The following is a 16,628-nucleotide window of genomic DNA, read 5'->3' on the forward strand; positions in this document are numbered from 1 at the left end:
AGCTGGCCCCTCCCGCCGGCCCGGAGGCGAAGGGCGCATGCGCAGTAGCCGGCCCAGGGTAGTTCGGCCGCGCGATGTGCCCGGCGCTCTCCAAGGCGCTGCCGCCGGGGCCGCTGCCCCGCAGGGTGCTCGCCCGGTACCTGCTGCTGCTGCGGCTCCACCCGCTGCTCACCAAGGCGGCGTCCAGGTGAGCACCGGGCAGAGAGACTGGGGGGGGCAGTCCCCCCACTCGGAGAACTGCCCCCCCCGGGACAGACCCCCCCCGCCCCAAACCAGGGACCTACTCCACCACCCCCCGGGAGTGACCAGGACCGACCGACCCCCCCTCCCCCACAGCCGGGGAACCGGGACCGACTCCACCACCCCCCGGGAGTGACCAGGACCGACCGACCCCCTCTCCCCCACAGCCGGGGAACCGGGACCGACTCCACCACCCCCCGGGAGTGACCAGGACCGACCCCCCCTCCCCCACAGCCGGGGAACCGGGACCGACTCCACCACCCCCCGGGAGTGACCAGGACCGACCCCCCCTCCCCCACAGCCGGGGAACCGGGACCGACTCCACCACCCCCCGGTAGTGACCAGGACCGACCGACCCCCCCTCCCCCACAGCCGGGGAACCGGGACCGACTCCACCACCCCCCGGGAGTGACCAGGACCGACCGACCCCCCCTCCCCCACAGCCGGGGAACCGGGACCGACTCCACCAGCCCCCGGGAGTGACCAGGACCGACCCCCCCTCCCCAACAGCCGGGGAACCGGGACCGACCCCCCCCAAAAAAACCAGGGACCTACTCCACCACCCCCCGGGAGTGACCAGGACCGACCCCCCCTCCCCCACAGCCGGGGAACCGGGACCGACTCCACCACCCCCCGGGAGTGACCAGGACCGACCGACCCCCCCTCCCCCACAGCCGGGGAACCGGGACCGACTCCACCACCCCCCGGGAGTGACCAGGACCGACCGACCCCCCCTCCCCCACAGCCGGGGAACCGGGACCGACTCCACCAGCCCCCGGGAGTGACCAGGACCGACCCCCCCTCCCCAACAGCCGGGGAACCGGGACCGACCCCCCCCAAAAAAACCAGGGACCTACTCCACCACCCCCCGGGAGTGACCAGGACCGACCCCCCCTCCCCCACAGCCGGGGAACCGGGACCGACTCCACCACCCCCCGGGAGTGACCAGGACCGACCGACCCCCCCTCCCCCACAGCCGGGGAACCGGGACCGACTCCACCACCCCCCGGGAGTGACCAGGACCGACCCCCCCTCCCTCACAGCCGGGGAACCGGGACCGACTCCACCACCCCCCGGGAGTGACCAGGACCGACCGACCCCCCCTCCCCCACAGCCGGGGAACCGGGACCGACTCCACCAGCCCCCGGGAGTGACCAGGACCGACCCCCCCTCCCCAACAGCCGGGGAACCGGGACCGACCCCCCCCAAAAAACCAGGGACCTACTCCACCACCCCCCGGGAGTGACCAGGACCGACCGACCCCCCCGACTCCACCACCCCCCGGGAGTGACCAGGACCGACCCCCCCCCAACAGCCGGGGAACCGGGACCGACCCCGCCTCCCCCCAAAAAACCAGGGAACTAGTACACCACCCCCTGGGAGAGACTGGGACTGATCCCCTCCCCCCCAGTCGGGGAACCAGCCCCCCCCGGGAGTGACTGGGACCGACCCCCCCCCACAGCTGGGGAACCGGGACCGACCCCCCTCCAAAAAACCAGAGAACTACTGCACCACCCCCCGGGACTGACCCACCCCCAGGAGAGACAGGGACAGACCCCTCCCCCAAACCAGAGAACTACTCCACCCCCGGGAGTGACCAGGACCGACCCCCCCCCCAGCCAGGGAACCAGCCCCTCCCCTGCGGGAGACCGGGACTGACCTCCTTCCCTGCAGCGGGGAGCCAGCCCCCCCCACCCCCCGGAGAGACTGGGACCAACCCCCCCTGCTTTGCTGGGATTTGCGCAGTTGCCCTTAGCTGGGCCCAGCTTGCATCTCCCTGGACGTGGCTGGCCTGGCGTACCCAAGGGCAAAGTCCTGGTTAACATGGTGCCTGCTAACGCTGTGCTCCTCGCCTGCCCCACGTAGACAGAGCACCAGGTGTCTGGCAGGACTGTTCCCAGGGCAGAGGCCCAGCTGCTGTGGGATTGCAGGATGCTTGGCCCTTGCCCCCTTGCTCTGAGTGCACTCCATGGGGCTGGCACGCCACTTGTCAGCCTGTTCTTGTGCAGCAGCAGTCCTCTCACCCATGGGGCTATAACAGGCAGTGAGGGGAAAGCGGGGCTATATGTGTGTATGGGCTGCGGGGGATGTTACCTCTGGGCCGCTTTCTGAGCCAGCTGCATTCAGCAGACCTACAAGATGTCACAGTAGGCTGAGTTCAGCGGCCTGTGAGCAGTGATTTTGGGGGGGGTCTCTCCTGCTCACTCACTGAAGACATCGGCACAGCCTGCAGTGATTGCTCCTCTCAGCAGAGGCACCACGGACGCACTGGGTCACAGACACTGAGCTCCCCTCTAAACCAGACAGGTCCCTGCAGGGCAGGGACGAGATGTGTTGCTGGAATGGGAGAAACTTACCCTGCCCGGGCTGTACCTGCTCTGTCAATAATGGAGGGCAGAGGACTGTTTGTACAGCACCTAGCGCAGTGGGGCCCTGCTCCTATGATTGGGGTCCCTAGGTGCTACCACAGTCTAGATCAGGGGTCGGCAACCTTTCAGAAGTGGTGTGCCGAGTCTTCATTTATTCACTCTAATTTAAGGTTTCGCGTGCCACTAATACATTTTGACTTCTTTTAGAAGGTCCCTCTCTATAAGGCTATATATTATATAAATAAACTATTCTTGTATGTAAAGTAAACAAGGTTTTCAAAATGTTTAAGAAGCTTCATTTAAGATTAAATTAAAATGCTGATCTTACGCTGCCGGCCCGCTCAGCCTGCTGCCAGCCTGTGGTTCGGTTCATCTAGGCCGGCAGCAGGCTGAGCGGGGCCTGCGGCTGGGACCCCTGCTGGCAAGGGGCCGGCAGTGAGAACCCCGGGCCGGCAGCGGGCTGAGCGGGGCCGGTGGCCGGGCCCCCAGGCCAGCAGTGGGATGAGTGGCTCAGCCCGCTTCCTCTCAGCCCGCTGCTGGTCTGGGGTTCCATCCGCTGGCTCCTGCCAGACAAGGTCCCGGCTGCTGGCCCCACTCAGCCCGCTGCTGGTCTGGGATCCCGGCCCTGCCCACGTAGAGTGGGCACCTACCTTCTCCCTGGTTCTAGCCCATTCTCTTCCTTTCTCTGCATTGAGCTGAGGGTGGGAGTGCACAGGGCTGGGGGTGAAGGAGCAGGTTGGGGGTTGGGGTGTAGGGTCTGGCTAGGAGCTAGAATGAGGGGGAGCTCAGGGTTGGGGTGTGGCATGCTTACCTGGGTAGCTCCCATTTGGTGTGAGGGGTGCAGGTGGGAATGTGGGGGGGGCAGGAGCTCCTGTTTGGTGCTCAGGGTGGGGGTAGGAATGTGGGGGGGTGAAAGTCAGGGCATGCGGTGTGGGGGGTGTTGGAATCAGGGCTGGGGTCGTGGGAGGGTACCGGGGTCAGGGCAGAGGGCTGGGAGTGTGTACGGGTCAGGGTAGAGGGCTGGGGGTGTGGGCTAGGGTCGTGGGGCTGCTCCCAGCCCCCTGCCCAGAGTGGCTCACGGCAGGGGGCTGGAGGGGATATGCCCTGATTCTACCCCAGTCCCCTCCTCTTTTCCCTGGAGCCGCGAGCCTGCTGCAGCTCTGCTTCTCCCGCTCCCTCGCAAGGGCCATCAGCTGATTGGTGGCAGGGAGGGAGAGGAGGAGGGGCAGGAACCCAGCAAGCTGGGGGAAGAGGCGGGGGAGGAAGGAGCTTGTCTGCCCTGCAGCAACAGTTGGCAGGACCAAGCTTCTTCACCCTGCCCCCACTGGGGGGGGGGGGTGGGCAGGAATTTTAATGGCAAGCTGCTGCCTGCCTGGGTCCCGGCCGACAGCTTCACTCAGCCAGCTGCTGGCCTGGGTTCGGCAGCGGGTTGAGTGGGGCCGGCAGCTGGGACCTGGCAGGCAGCAGCATGCCATTAAAAATCGGCTTGCGTGCCGTCTTTGGCACGCGTGCCATAGGTTACCGACCCCTGGTCTAGAGAATAACACCAGTGTCCAGAGCAGTCAGGTTGGCAGCTCTTGCCAGCACTCCATGCACCAACTTAACCCTTCAGCTTCATAGAATCATAGAATATCAGGGTTGGAAGGTACCTCAGGAGGTTCTAGTCCAACCCCCTGCTCAAAGCAGGACCAATCCCCAACTAAATCATCCCAGCCAGGGCTTTGTCAAGCCTGACCTTAAAAAACTTCTAAGGAAGGAGATTCCACCACCTCCCTAGGTAACGCATTCCAGTGTTTCATCACCCTCCTAGAGAAAAAGTTTTCCCTAATATCCAACCTAGACCTCCCCCACTGCAACTTGAGACCATTACTCCTTGTTCTGTCATCTGCTACCACTAGAACAGTCTAGATCCATACTCTTTGGAACGCCCTTTCAGGTAGTTGAAAGCAGCTATCAAATCCTCCCTCATTCTTCTCTTCTGCAGACTAAACAATCCCAGTTCCCTCAGCCTCTCCTCATAAGTCATGTGTTCCAGTCCCCTAATAATTTTTGTTGCCCTCCGCTGGACGTTTTCCAATTTTTCCACATCCTTCTTGTAGTGTGGGGCCCAAAACTGGACACAGTACTCCAGATGAGGCCTCACCAACGTCGAATAGAGGGGAACAATCACGTCCCTCGATCTGCTGGCAATGCCCCTACTTATACATCCCAAAATTCCATTGGCCTTCTTGGCAACAAGGGCACTGTTGACTCATATCCAGCTTCTCGTCCACTGTCACACCTAGGTCCTTTTCTGCAGAACTGTTGCCTAGCCATTCGGTCCCTAGTCTGTAGCGGTGCATGGGATTCTTCCGTCCGAAGTGCAGGACTCTGCACTTGTCCTTATTGAACCTCATCAGATTTCTTTTGGCCCAATCCTCCAATTTGTCTAGGTCCTTCTGTATTCTATCCCTACCCTCCAGCATATCTACCTCTCCTCCCAGTTTAGTGTCATCTGCAAACTTGCTGAGGGTGCAATCCACACCATGCTCCAGATCATTTATGAAGATATTGAACAAAACCGGCCCGAGGACCGACCCTTGAGGCACTCCACTTGATACCGGCTGCCAACTAGACATGGAGCCATTGATCACTACCCGTTGAGCCCGACAATCTAGCCAACTTTCTATCCACCATGTAGTCCGTTCATCCAGCCCATACTTCTTTAACTTGCTGGCAAGAATACTGTGGGAGACGGTGTCAAAAGCTTTGCTAAAGTCAAGGAACACCACATCCACTGCTTTCCCCTCATCCACAGCGCCAGTTATCTCATCATAGAAGGCAATTAGATTAGTCAGGCATGACTTGCCCTTGGTGAATCCATGCTGACTGTTCCTGATCACTTTTCCCTCCTCTAAGTGCTTCAGAATTGATTCCTTGAGGACCTGCTCCATGATTTTTCCAGGGACTGAGGTGAGGCTGACTGGCCTGTAGTTCCCATGATCCTCCTCCTTCCCTTTTTTAAAGATTGGCACTACATTAGCCTTTTTCCAGTTTTCCGGGACTTCCCCTGATCTCCATGAGTTTTCAAAGATAATGGCCAATGGCTCTGCAATCACATCCGCCAACTCCTTTAGCACTCTTGGATGCAGCGCATCCGGCCCCATAGACTTGTGCTCGTCCAGCTTTTCTAAATAGTCCCGAACAACTTCTTTCTCCACAGAGGGCTGATCACCTCCTCCCCATGCTGTGCTGTCCAGTGCAGTAGTCTGGGAGCTGACCTTGTTCGTGAAGACAGAGGCAAAAAAAGCATTGAGTACATTAGCTTTTTCCACATCCTCTGTCACTAGGTTGTCTCCCTCATTCAGTAAGGGGTCCACACTTCCCTTGACTTTCTTCTTGTTGCCAACATATCTGAAGAAACCCTTCTTGTTACTCTTAACATCTCTTGCTAGCTGCAACTCCAGGTGTTATTTGGCCTTCCTGATTTCACTCCTGCATCCCCGAGCAATATTTTTGTACTGTTCCCTGGTCATTTGTCCAATCTTCCACTTCTTGTAAGCTTCTTTTTTGTGTTTAAGATCAGCAAGGATTTCACTGTTAAGCCAAGCTGGTCGCCTGCCATATTTACTATTCTTTCTACACATCGGGATGGTTTGTCCCTGTAACCTCAATAAGGATTCTTTAAAATACAGCCAGCTCTCCTGGACTCCTTTCCCCCTCATGTTGTTCTCCCAAGGGATCCTGCCCATCAGTTCCCTGAGGGAGTCAAAGTCTGCTTATCTGAAGTCCAGGGTCCATATTCTGCACTCTCCTTTCTTCCCTGTGTCAGGATCCTGAACTCGACCATTTCATGGTCACTGCCTCTCAGGTTCCCATCCACTTTTGCTTCCCCTACTAATTCTTCCTGGTTTGTGAGCAGCAGGTCAAGAAAAGCTCCCCCCCAGTTGGCTCCTCTAGCACTTGCACCAGGAAATTGTCCCCTACACATTCCAAAAACTTCCTGGATTGTCTGTGCACCGCTGTATTGCTCTCCCAGCAGATATCAGGGTGATTGAAGTCTCCCATGAGAACCAGGGCCTGCGATCTAGTAACTTCTGCGAGTTGCCGGAAGAAAGCCTCGTCCACCTCATCCCCCTGGTCCGGTAGTCTATAGCAGACTCCCACCACGACATCACCCTTGTTGCTCACACTTCTAAACTTAATCCAGAGGCTCTCAGGTTTTTCTGCACTTTCGTACTGGAGCTCTGTGCAGTCATACTGCTCCCTTACATACAGTGCTACTCCCCCACCTTTTCTGCCCTGCCTGTCCTTCCTGAACAGTTTCTATCCATCCATGACAGTATTCCAGTCATGTGAGTTATCCCACCAAGTCTCTGTTATTCCAATCACATCATAATTCCTTGACTGTGCCAGGACTTCCAGCTCTCCCTGCTTGTTTCCCAGGCTTCTTGCATTTGTGTATAGGCACTGGAGAACTCGCTGATCATCCCTCTTTCTCAGTATGAGGCAGGAGCCCTCCCCTCTCGCGCGCTCCTGCTCGTGCTTCCTCCCGGTATCCCACGTCCCCACTTACCTCAGGGCTTTGGTCTCCTTCCCCCGGTGAACCTAGTTTAAAGCCCTCCTCACTAGGTTAGCCAGCCTGCTTGCGAAGATGCTCTTCCCTCTCTTCGTTAGGTGGAGCCCGTCTCTGCCTAGCACTCCTCCTTATTGGAACACCATCCCATTGTCAAAGAATCCAAAGCCTTCTCTCCGACACCACCTGCGTAGCCATTCGTTGACTTCCACGATTCAATGGTCTCTACCCAGGCCTTTTCCTTCCATGGGGAGGATGAACGAGAACACACTTGCGCCTCAAACTCCTTTATCCTTCTTCCCAGAGCCACGTAGTCTGCAGTGATCCGCTCAAGGTCATTCTTGGCAGTATCATTGGTGGCCATGTGGAGAAGCAGGAAGGGGTAGCTATCCGAGGGCTTGATGAGTCTCGGCAGTCTCTCCATCACATCGTGAATCCTAGCTCCTGGCAAGCAGCAGACTTCTCGGTTTTCCCGGTCAGGGCGGCAGATAGATGACTCAGTCCCCCTGAGGAGAGAGTCCCCGACCACCACCACCTGCCTCTTTCTCTTGGGAGCGGTGGTTGTGGAACCCCATCCGTAGGGCAGTGCATCTCATGCCTTCCAATCGGCGGAGTCTCGTTCTGCTCCCTTCCCTCAGATGTATCATCTGGTCCACTCTCCGCATTAGTACCTGAACATGAAAGAGAACATGAAAACGGTTGCTTACCTGTATCTGCATTGCTGGTACATGGACACTCCCCTTTCTTCTTCTGTAGGTCACACGCTGCCAAATTTCTTCACCATCCTCCTGTCCCCGCAGTGCAGCCTGCTCTGAATCTTCAGAACATTGTGCCCGTAGAAGCATATCCTGATGTCTGTCCAGGAAATCTTCAGTTTCTCTTATGCAACGCAGGGTCGATACCTGTTGCTCCAGACCTTGAACCTTCTCTTCCAATATGGAGACCAGCTTGCACTTTGTACAGACAAAGTTGCTTCCGTCCTGTGGAAGAAAGACAAACATGGCACATCCAGTGCAGGTCACAACAGCTGAACACTACCCATCCATATTACCTTCCTTCTACGAGCTTCCTTAGGAGTTGTAGTAACTACTCAGAGAAGCTGGCAAGATGTAAGCCTCAGTGGGCTCTCCCCAGGCGAACTCCCTCTGTTAGGCTCTCTGCTGTTTGCTGCTCAGCTGATTCGCAGCTGACTGGCTTTTTATAACAGTCTGGCCCACTCAAGGCTCACCTGGAACAAAGCACTCCCAATTCACACTTTTCAGACAACCAGTCAAGCACACGGTCAAACTGTCCCCACAACAGACACTCAGATACTCACCAACACAGCCTCCTTTATGCTTCCCCCAGAACAAGAGGAATCTGATTGCCTGGCCAAAGTTCAGACTGGATCCAACCTAATGCCCTGGTCAGAGATCTTAAGGCATTTTCTCTGCTATTGATTTAACCAACCTCTGCTATTGATTTAACCAAGCCTTCAGGAGCTTGTCAGCAGGGCCATGGCTGTGAGGCCCGGAGGTGCCGCTGTCCACAGAGCCTCCTCCCAGCACATGCTGAAGGGGGAATTGAAGTGAAGGGGTCTTGCTCCCATGCAGTACAAAGAGGACTTGCAGGCTCTAAGGATGCACTCTGAAGCTGTGCTACAGATGTATCTGGGTTTGAATGGTGGAGGTGGGGTAACTCCCTGCCCAGGTTTCTGAGCTGGAAACGGAGATAGTGCTGGCGAGAAGCAGATCTGTGTTGAGCAAGTGATAGTACACGTTCAGGTGAGGACATGCCCCAGCTTGTGATTTGCAGCTGATGGGAGCCGAGGAACTGATAGTCAGGACTCCTGGGTTCCATTGCTGACTCTTGTGACAAGTTGCTTCATCTCTGTTTCTCCCAGCTCTAAAATGGGAACACTATTGCCTTGCCTCGCAGGAAGGTTGGGAGCCTTAGGGCAGGTCTACACTACTGCTTAAGTCGATCTAACTTACATCCCTCAGGGGTGTGAAAAAGCTTGCCCCCCCTCCCCCCCGAGAGACACAAGTTTTGCACTGTCCACATGGTGAGAGCCACTCTCCCATTGACATAGCTTCCGCTTCTCGCCGAGGTGGAGTAATGCCGACGGGAGAGCGCTTTCCCATAGCGCGTCTTCACCAGACACTCTGCAGCGGTGCCGATGTATCACTGTAATGTAGACTTGCCCTTAGTGTTTGTAAAGCACTTGGAGATTCCTGACTGAAGGTGTGGTGAAGAGTGAAGTACTCAGTGTTTGCCCCGTGGCCATCTGATACGCTGAAGAGTAAATGGAACCCAGCCCAATGTGAATAACTGGGCTAACCTCAGAGCACTCTCTTGCTTTTTCTTCTCTTGCTGTTCCCCTCTTTAAACCCTCCCCTCCTGTTTTCCCCATCGCCTTCTCCCTTTCACCATCTCCATTGCCATCGGCGCAATTTCCCACCACATGGCCTCTGATTGGGTGGGCCAAAGAAGAAGAGGTGTGGCCTAGTGGTTAGGGTGCTGGCCTAGAACTTGGGGGACCTGGGTTCAAGTCTATCTCCGCCAGAGACTGCCCTGTGTAACTTTGGGCAAGTCACTTTAGTCTGTGTGCCTCAGTTCCCATCTGTACAATGGGGATAAATGGCACCTTCTCATGTCACCAGGGCTTGTGAGGATAAACATTAAAGATTGTGAGGTGCTCAGATGCTACAGTGATGTGTGCCATGAGCGTACCATGGAGAGACAGACAAGCTGCTTCCTCTCACCAGCTACTGCCTATTCTTTCCATGGGCCTTGGACTTTCTTCCCCTCCCTGAGGCACTAACCAGCCAGAGGGAGGGGAAGTTAGGGCTATGCATTTGGGAGCAGGGAGAAGAATTTCTACGTCCATTTCTGGCAGAGACCGAAATGTTGGTACAACAGGGATAATAGTACCTGTTCTTGTAATGCTCTTTGAGATCCACTGATGAGCCACGCTACCCAAGTGCAGAGTATAATCGGTGTCTTGGAGACTGTCAGTCACCTGGGACCATTGATAGGTATAGATGTGTTGTGTTGCTCTCCGCTGGCCCAGCACGCTCCCCAAGGCTGAGAGAGCTGGGCTCTTTCCTTCCCACGCACCCTCCCCAGTAAAAAAGGGCTGGGGCTTGTGATTCCATTGCCCCGGTGAGGTTGCGTAGGTGTATGCAAATGGAATTTAGGGCTGATCAAATGCTCGTTGCGATCAATGCGGAAGGCTGCCACAGGTGTCAGTGAAAGCAGGATTTGGCCCACAGCAAACTATTCTCTTGCCCACGCACAAGCAGGAGCCTTTAGCTCGCGTGCTCTCTCTCTCTCTCTCTCTCTCTCTGCTGTGTTGGCTTTTCAGGGCAGCGCAAATTTCCTGTCCCCCCAAGCCTGCAGCTTTGACTGGCACACACCGGGATCAGATCTCATGAGGCTATTTTCAAAGCAGAGCTGCAATTTAAAGGACACTTTCAAGTGAATGGACCCTGCAGACAGCATGGCTGTCAGCTTGGCAGATGGCAGAAAAGCGGCCAGTTTACAGGGGTGTTTAAGACCCTGCTGAATGGATGGGGTTGCAGTCCTCAGATCTGGTCTGCCACAGAAGCAGGACTCAAAAGAGGGAGGGCCTGGGCGAGGTGGTGGAACTCTGCTGGTACCTCATTTGCCACCTCCTTCCTCCTATAATTCTTCTCCTTTGCGGAGTGGTTGCTGCCCTACTATTCTCTTTCCCTGGTAGCTCACATAGAGCGCCAAGGCACATCTAGGAGTGAGAGGATGAAACTGAGAAGGAAAACATGGCTTAAAGATCAGGAAGAGAAGAGCTGCCTAATGGTGAGCTATATCTGGCTCTGGAATTTTCTCACCAAGGTAGAGGGTGAAGGCCCCATCACTGGGGATATTTTAAATGAGGCTGGCTGAAGCAGAGGAGAGCTGTAGGAAATGGGGAACCTGACCGAATCTCTGATTTCCATTGCACTGCATATGTGAACTAGCCAGATACTGTTGCTATTGGTCTGTAGTAAAATAGTTACCAACACTGCCATTTGTTTTTATCATTAATCTTCAGTCAACACATCACTGAGATAAATAGGAGCAGGTCGCACTGGCACTTTGCTGAGTCTGGAAGGCTGCACCATGTGGGGGGTAAGGGGGAAGGGGTCACGTTTGGGCATCCGAGAGTGCTAAAGGAATTGGCGACTGTGATTGCAGAGCCATTGGCCATTATCTTTGAAAACTCGTGGCGAACGGGGAAAGTCCCAGATGACTGGAAAAAGGCTAATGTAGTGCCAATCTTTAAAAAAGGGAAGAAGGAGGATTCTGGGAACTACAGGCCAGTCAGCCTCACCTCAGTCCACGGAAAAATTATGGAGCAGGTCCTCAAAGAATCAATCCTGAAGCACTTACATGAGAGGAAAGTGATCAGGAACAGTCAGCATGGATTCACCAAGGGAAGGTCATGCCTGACTAATCTAATCGCCTTCTATGATGAGATTACTGGTTCTGTGGATGAAGGGAAAGCAGTGGATGTATTGTTTCTTGACTTTAGCAAAGCTTTTGACACGGTCTCCCACAGTATTCTTGTCAGCAAGTTAAAGAAGCATGGGCTGGATGAATGCACTATAAGGTGGGTAGAAAGTTGGCTAGATTGTCAGGCTCAACGGGTAGTGATCAATGGCTCCATGTCTAGTTGGCAGCCGGTGTCAAGTGGAGTGCCCCAGGGGTCGGTCCTGGGGCCGGTTTTGTTCAATATCTTCATAAATGATCTGGAGGATGGTGTGGATTGCACTCTCAGCAAATTTGCGGATGATACTAAACTAGGAGGAGTGGTAGATACTGTGGCAGGTAGGGTTAGGATACAGAGGGACCTAGACAAATTGGAGGATTGGGCCAAAAGAAATCTGATGAGGTTCAACAAGGATAAGTGCAGGGTCCTGCACTTAGGACGGAAGAGCCCAATGCACAGCTACAGACTAGGGACCGAATGGCTAGGCAGCAGTTCTGCGGAAAAGGACCTAGGGGTGACAGTGGACGAGAAGCTGGATGAGTCAACAGTGTGCGCTTGTTGCCAAGAAGGCCAATGGCATTTTGGGATGTATAAGTAGGCGCATAATGAGCAGATTGAGGGACGTGATCGTCCCCCTCTATTCGACATTGGTGAGGCCTCATCTGGAGTACTGTGTCCAGTTTTGGGCCCCACACTACAAGAAGGATGTGGATAAATTGGAAAGAGTCCAGCAAAGGGCAACAAAAATGATTAGGGGACTGGAACACATGACTTATGAGGAGAGGCTGAGGGAACTGGGATTGTTTAGTCTGCAGAAGAGAAGAATGAGGGGGGATTTGATAGCTGCTTTCAACTACCTGAGAGGTGGTTCCAGAGAGGATGGTTCTAGACTATTCTGAGTGGTAGAAGAGGACAGGACAAGGAGTAATGGTCTCAAGTTGCAGTGGGGGAGGTTTAGGTTGGATATTAGGAAAAACTTTTTCACTAGGAGTGTGATGAAACACTGGAATGCGTTACCTAGGGAGGTGGTAGAATCTCCTTCTTTAGAAGTTTTTAAGGTCAGGCTTGACAAAGCCCTGGCTGGGATGATTTAATTGGGGATTGGTCCTGCTTTGAGCAGGGGGTTGGACTAGATGACCTCCTGAGGTCCCTTCCAACCCTGATATTCTATGATTCTATGTTTGCTACACAGCCGTAAGGTTCAGAAGCTTTAATTTAAAAAACAACAACAAAAACCATTCTCTTTTGTTGAAAGTGGTGGACCCCATAGTGGGCTGCTGGGAGCATTTCCCTGGTCACAGGCTGCGAGCCAGTGCTACTAAATCTAGATGAAAGATGTAGAATCCGTGCCGCCCCCCATGTTGGCTGTATTTCATTGCGGAAGTGTGAAGCCTCAGAGCTTGCTGTGCCTATTAGTGAGCGCTCCCACCCTGATCTGACTGGTCCTGGAGCTACTGCACTCTTCTCCAGTGGCTATGCTCAGAGCTCAGGTTCCCTCTTGGACTCTGGGTTATTTGGCTGGCTTCTGATCTCATCCCCTTCCCTCTGCCTGTAGTGCTGTTTTGTCAGCGCTTGGGAGCCTCCTGTCCCAGTTCATTGAGAGGAGCCGAAAAAAGCCAGGGTCATCCAAAAGCCTGGACTTGAGCGGGCCCTTGAGATTCGCCGTCTATGGGTAAGTCACAGGTGCTAGTTACATCACTTAGTGCACCTCTGGAACGTGCTCCAGTACCATGGTGATGGGCGTGAACTTGACCAGAGAGGATGTTGAGTTGGTGGGGCTCTCCTCCTGGAGGGGTGTGAGAAGCAGGATACGCTGCTTTGCAAAGTGCTTCCCCCCTCACTGTTATGGCACCATTAGCATCTCTCTCTGGAGCAAGAGAAAGGATGGTCTGGTTAGAGCAGTAGCACAGTACTTCCCGCCACAGACTTCCTTTGTGACCTTGGGCAAGTCACTTGTCTCTCGGGACCTCAGTTCCCATCTGTACAATGGGGATAAGAGCCCTGCACACAGGGGTGTTGTGAGGATAAACACATTTAAGATTGTGAGGTGCTCAGATACTTTGGTAATGGGGCCAGCTAAGAACCTAAGCTGGGGCTGGATGGAAGCCTGGGGAAGGCTGGAGGACAGTGATGAAGCACAGTCATGCCCTCTGGTTTGCCAGGTTCCTGTTCACAGGGCCACTCAGTCACTATTTCTACCTGTACCTGGAGCAGCTGATCCCATCGAATGTCCCTTTTGCCATGGTCAAGAGGCTTCTGCTGGACCGTCTGGTTGTTGCTCCACCCTTTCTGCTGCTCTTCTTCTTCGTCATGAACCTGCTGGAGGTAGGTGCCTATCTCCAGTGTGTGCTGAAGTCAGGCTGTAGGGTTTGGTGTGTGGTTCTGGATACTGCTACAGATAGCTAAGTTAGACGTAACTGTGTGTTTATGTGCCTGGACGGAATCTAGCTCCTGGTCACCGATGATCTAGGACAGGCCCTGTTGGTCAGAGCAGGGGACCTTCTTACTTTGCTGCTGCTTTCCTGTGAGCTCTGAAATAGCTCACTCAGCTGCTTTGAGCCTTGGCTTGCCATGCTATACAGCGGGGATGCTCGTGTTTAACATCAGCCTGGGGTTTGTGATCTCCTGAGCGTGCTGCATGGCCGGTTGCTCTGTTCCCCTCTGCTGGAATGGCCAGCTTTGGCTAGTGTGATACACCTCTGGCACATCGTGTGCACCTGGGTCTCACAGGTGGTGAGTGCTTCTCTCTGGCTGCGCTCTGTTAGGATCTGTGTCTTTGTAACCCCTTTGCCCACATGGCTTAGGGCTCTGTAAGGGCGAGAGTCGGGGCCTCTTCCTCTGGAGTTTAGGCCTGGCCTCCCTGGCCATCACCGGTGTTCCTTGTGTTCCAGGGGAAGGATCTGTCTGCGTTTGCTGAGAAGATAAAGAGTGGTTACTGGGTAGCACTCAAAATGAACTGGAAAGTGTGGACCCCAGTCCAGTTCATTAATGTCAATTACGTCCCTATGCAGGTAAGTCTCTGCCTGCTCACATGATGTCCTTGCCTGGGAATTCTGACCACTCTTGCAGCCCTACATCCAGGTTTATAGCGTGGGCTTTTTTCCCCACTAGTATAATGTCCAGGGTCCCCTTATTGATCGCCCTAAGATCCCCTTCCTTTAATATTTCTGTCCTCCATGCTAGCAACCCCCTCAGTTGCTCTTGTGCCTGAATCTGTTACTGCTCCTCAGCTAGTTGCAGAGCTGAGGGCCCCATTGCCCGCAATCAGTTGTTCAGGTGTGAAGGACTGCACAAATCCAGACAGACGCTGACACTTTTGTCAGTAAGACACAGGCACTCACATCTGTATCCAAAGGGGGTGTCGCGTCCCAGTGCAGTAAGTGACCCAGTTCTGTCCCAGGAACTGCAGTTAGGGGACTGTCAGCCCCAGGCCGGTCTGTATCTTGACACTTCTCTCCACAGTTTCGGGTGTTGTTTGGAAACCTCGTTTCTCTCTTCTGGTTTGCCTACCTGGCCTCCATCAAGAAGCGATAGCATCACAGCTGTAATTTTGGGCTGGCCTGCATCGCCTGTTGAGGCGATTGCCGTTGGTGCTCTGAAAGTCTGCAGCCCCCGCTTCGATCTGGGAGCATCTGCAAGAACTGACACCACTGCAAATCCTCTGGGATTCAACACTGTGCATGCTGCCCTAGTGCCGACAGTGCCTGCTACAATGAGTAAAGCGCCTATCCCTGACCAGGAGCCCTGGGCACTCTCCTAATACAAATAATACTTTGATTCTTTTCTGACTAAGACCTTGAATTAACTGCTTTCTAATGGTGCTTAACAATAACCATAAAATCAACTGGTAGGATAAGAAACCAGCACAAAGTGTTCTGGGTCTTTTACTCTTCATTTTTGAGTATAATAAAATTGCTGTTTCACTCCTTTCTTGCAAAGTTTTATCTTTACTCTGGTGATTTGCTGGTTATGTTGGAGATCTGTGACAGATCTATGCAGAAGTGGACAGTCTTCTTAGTTGCAGGAAGGAATAAGATAAATCTCATATGCAATAGAGAGACAAAGGAAAATACAGGTCCCCTACGTAGCGGGAAGGAGAGCTAATAACTGACTCCATCAAAAAGGCTGATGTGCTTAATGCTTATTTTGCTTCAGTCTTGACTGAAAAGGTTAATGGTGACCAGCTACTCAATACATTAATATTAGCAACAAGGAGGAAGGAATGCAAGCCAAAATACGGAAAGACCAGGTTAAAGCATATTTAAGTAAGTTGGATGTGTTCAAGTTGGCAGAGCCTGATGAAATTCATCCTAGGGTATTTAAGGAACTAACTGCAAAAATCTCAGAACTATTAGCAATTATCTTCGAGAACTCCTGGAGGATGGGTAAGATGCCAGAGGACTGGAGAAGGGCCAACGCAGTACCTATCTTTAAAAGGGAACAGAGGACCTGGGGAGTTATAGATCTGTCAGCCTAACTTCAATAGCTGCAAAGATACGGGGACAAATTATTTAACAGTCAATTTGCAAGTGGTCCCACATGACATTCTCATAAGCAAACTAGGGAAACGTGGTCTAGATGAAATTAGTAAAAAATTGTCGACAAAGCAATAGCACCTGGCAGGCTCTACAAGGATACTAAAGGCTGATGTACACTATGGGGGGAGATGGATCTAAGTTACGCAACGTGAATAACGTAGCTGAAGTCAATGTACTTAGATCTACTTACCGTGGTGTCTTCACTGTGGTGTGTCAACGGGAGATGCTCTTCCGTTGATTCCCCTTGCGCTTCTCGTTGAGGTGGAGTACTGGAGTTGACGCTAGAGCAATCAGTGGTCGATTTATCGCGTTTATACTAGACACGATAAATCGACCCCCACTGGATCGATTGCTGCCCATCGATCTGGCCATTAGTGTAGACATGCCCTAAGACATGTATGCCCATGACAATGGATGCAGCTCAGTCAGACTTTCCA

General features: G+C 53.8%; 1 protein-coding gene across 2 annotated transcripts; it reads left to right on the top strand.

Annotated features, from left to right (window-relative positions):
* Positions 1–24: 24 nt before the first annotated feature.
* Positions 25–15,583, top strand: PXMP2 (peroxisomal membrane protein 2). Of its 2 annotated transcripts, XM_084649258.1 has the most exons (5): positions 27–187; positions 13,209–13,325; positions 13,816–13,978; positions 14,545–14,664; positions 15,116–15,583. In XM_084649258.1, the coding sequence occupies exons 1-5, from the start codon at positions 75–77 to the stop codon at positions 15,185–15,187; spliced, it is 585 nt and encodes a 194-aa protein (XP_084505384.1). In that variant the 5' UTR covers positions 27–74; the 3' UTR covers positions 15,188–15,583. The 2 variants fall into 2 exon arrangements, with proteins under 2 accessions (XP_084505385.1, XP_084505384.1); XM_084649259.1 differs by lacking the exon at positions 13,209–13,325 and having other exon boundaries at positions 25–187.
* Positions 15,584–16,628: the final 1,045 nt, after the last annotated feature.

This window comes from Lepidochelys olivacea (assembly GCF_965140295.1).
Source record: "Lepidochelys olivacea isolate rLepOli2 genome assembly, chromosome: 15".
NCBI classification, from domain to species: domain Eukaryota; kingdom Metazoa; phylum Chordata; order Testudines; family Cheloniidae; genus Lepidochelys; species Lepidochelys olivacea.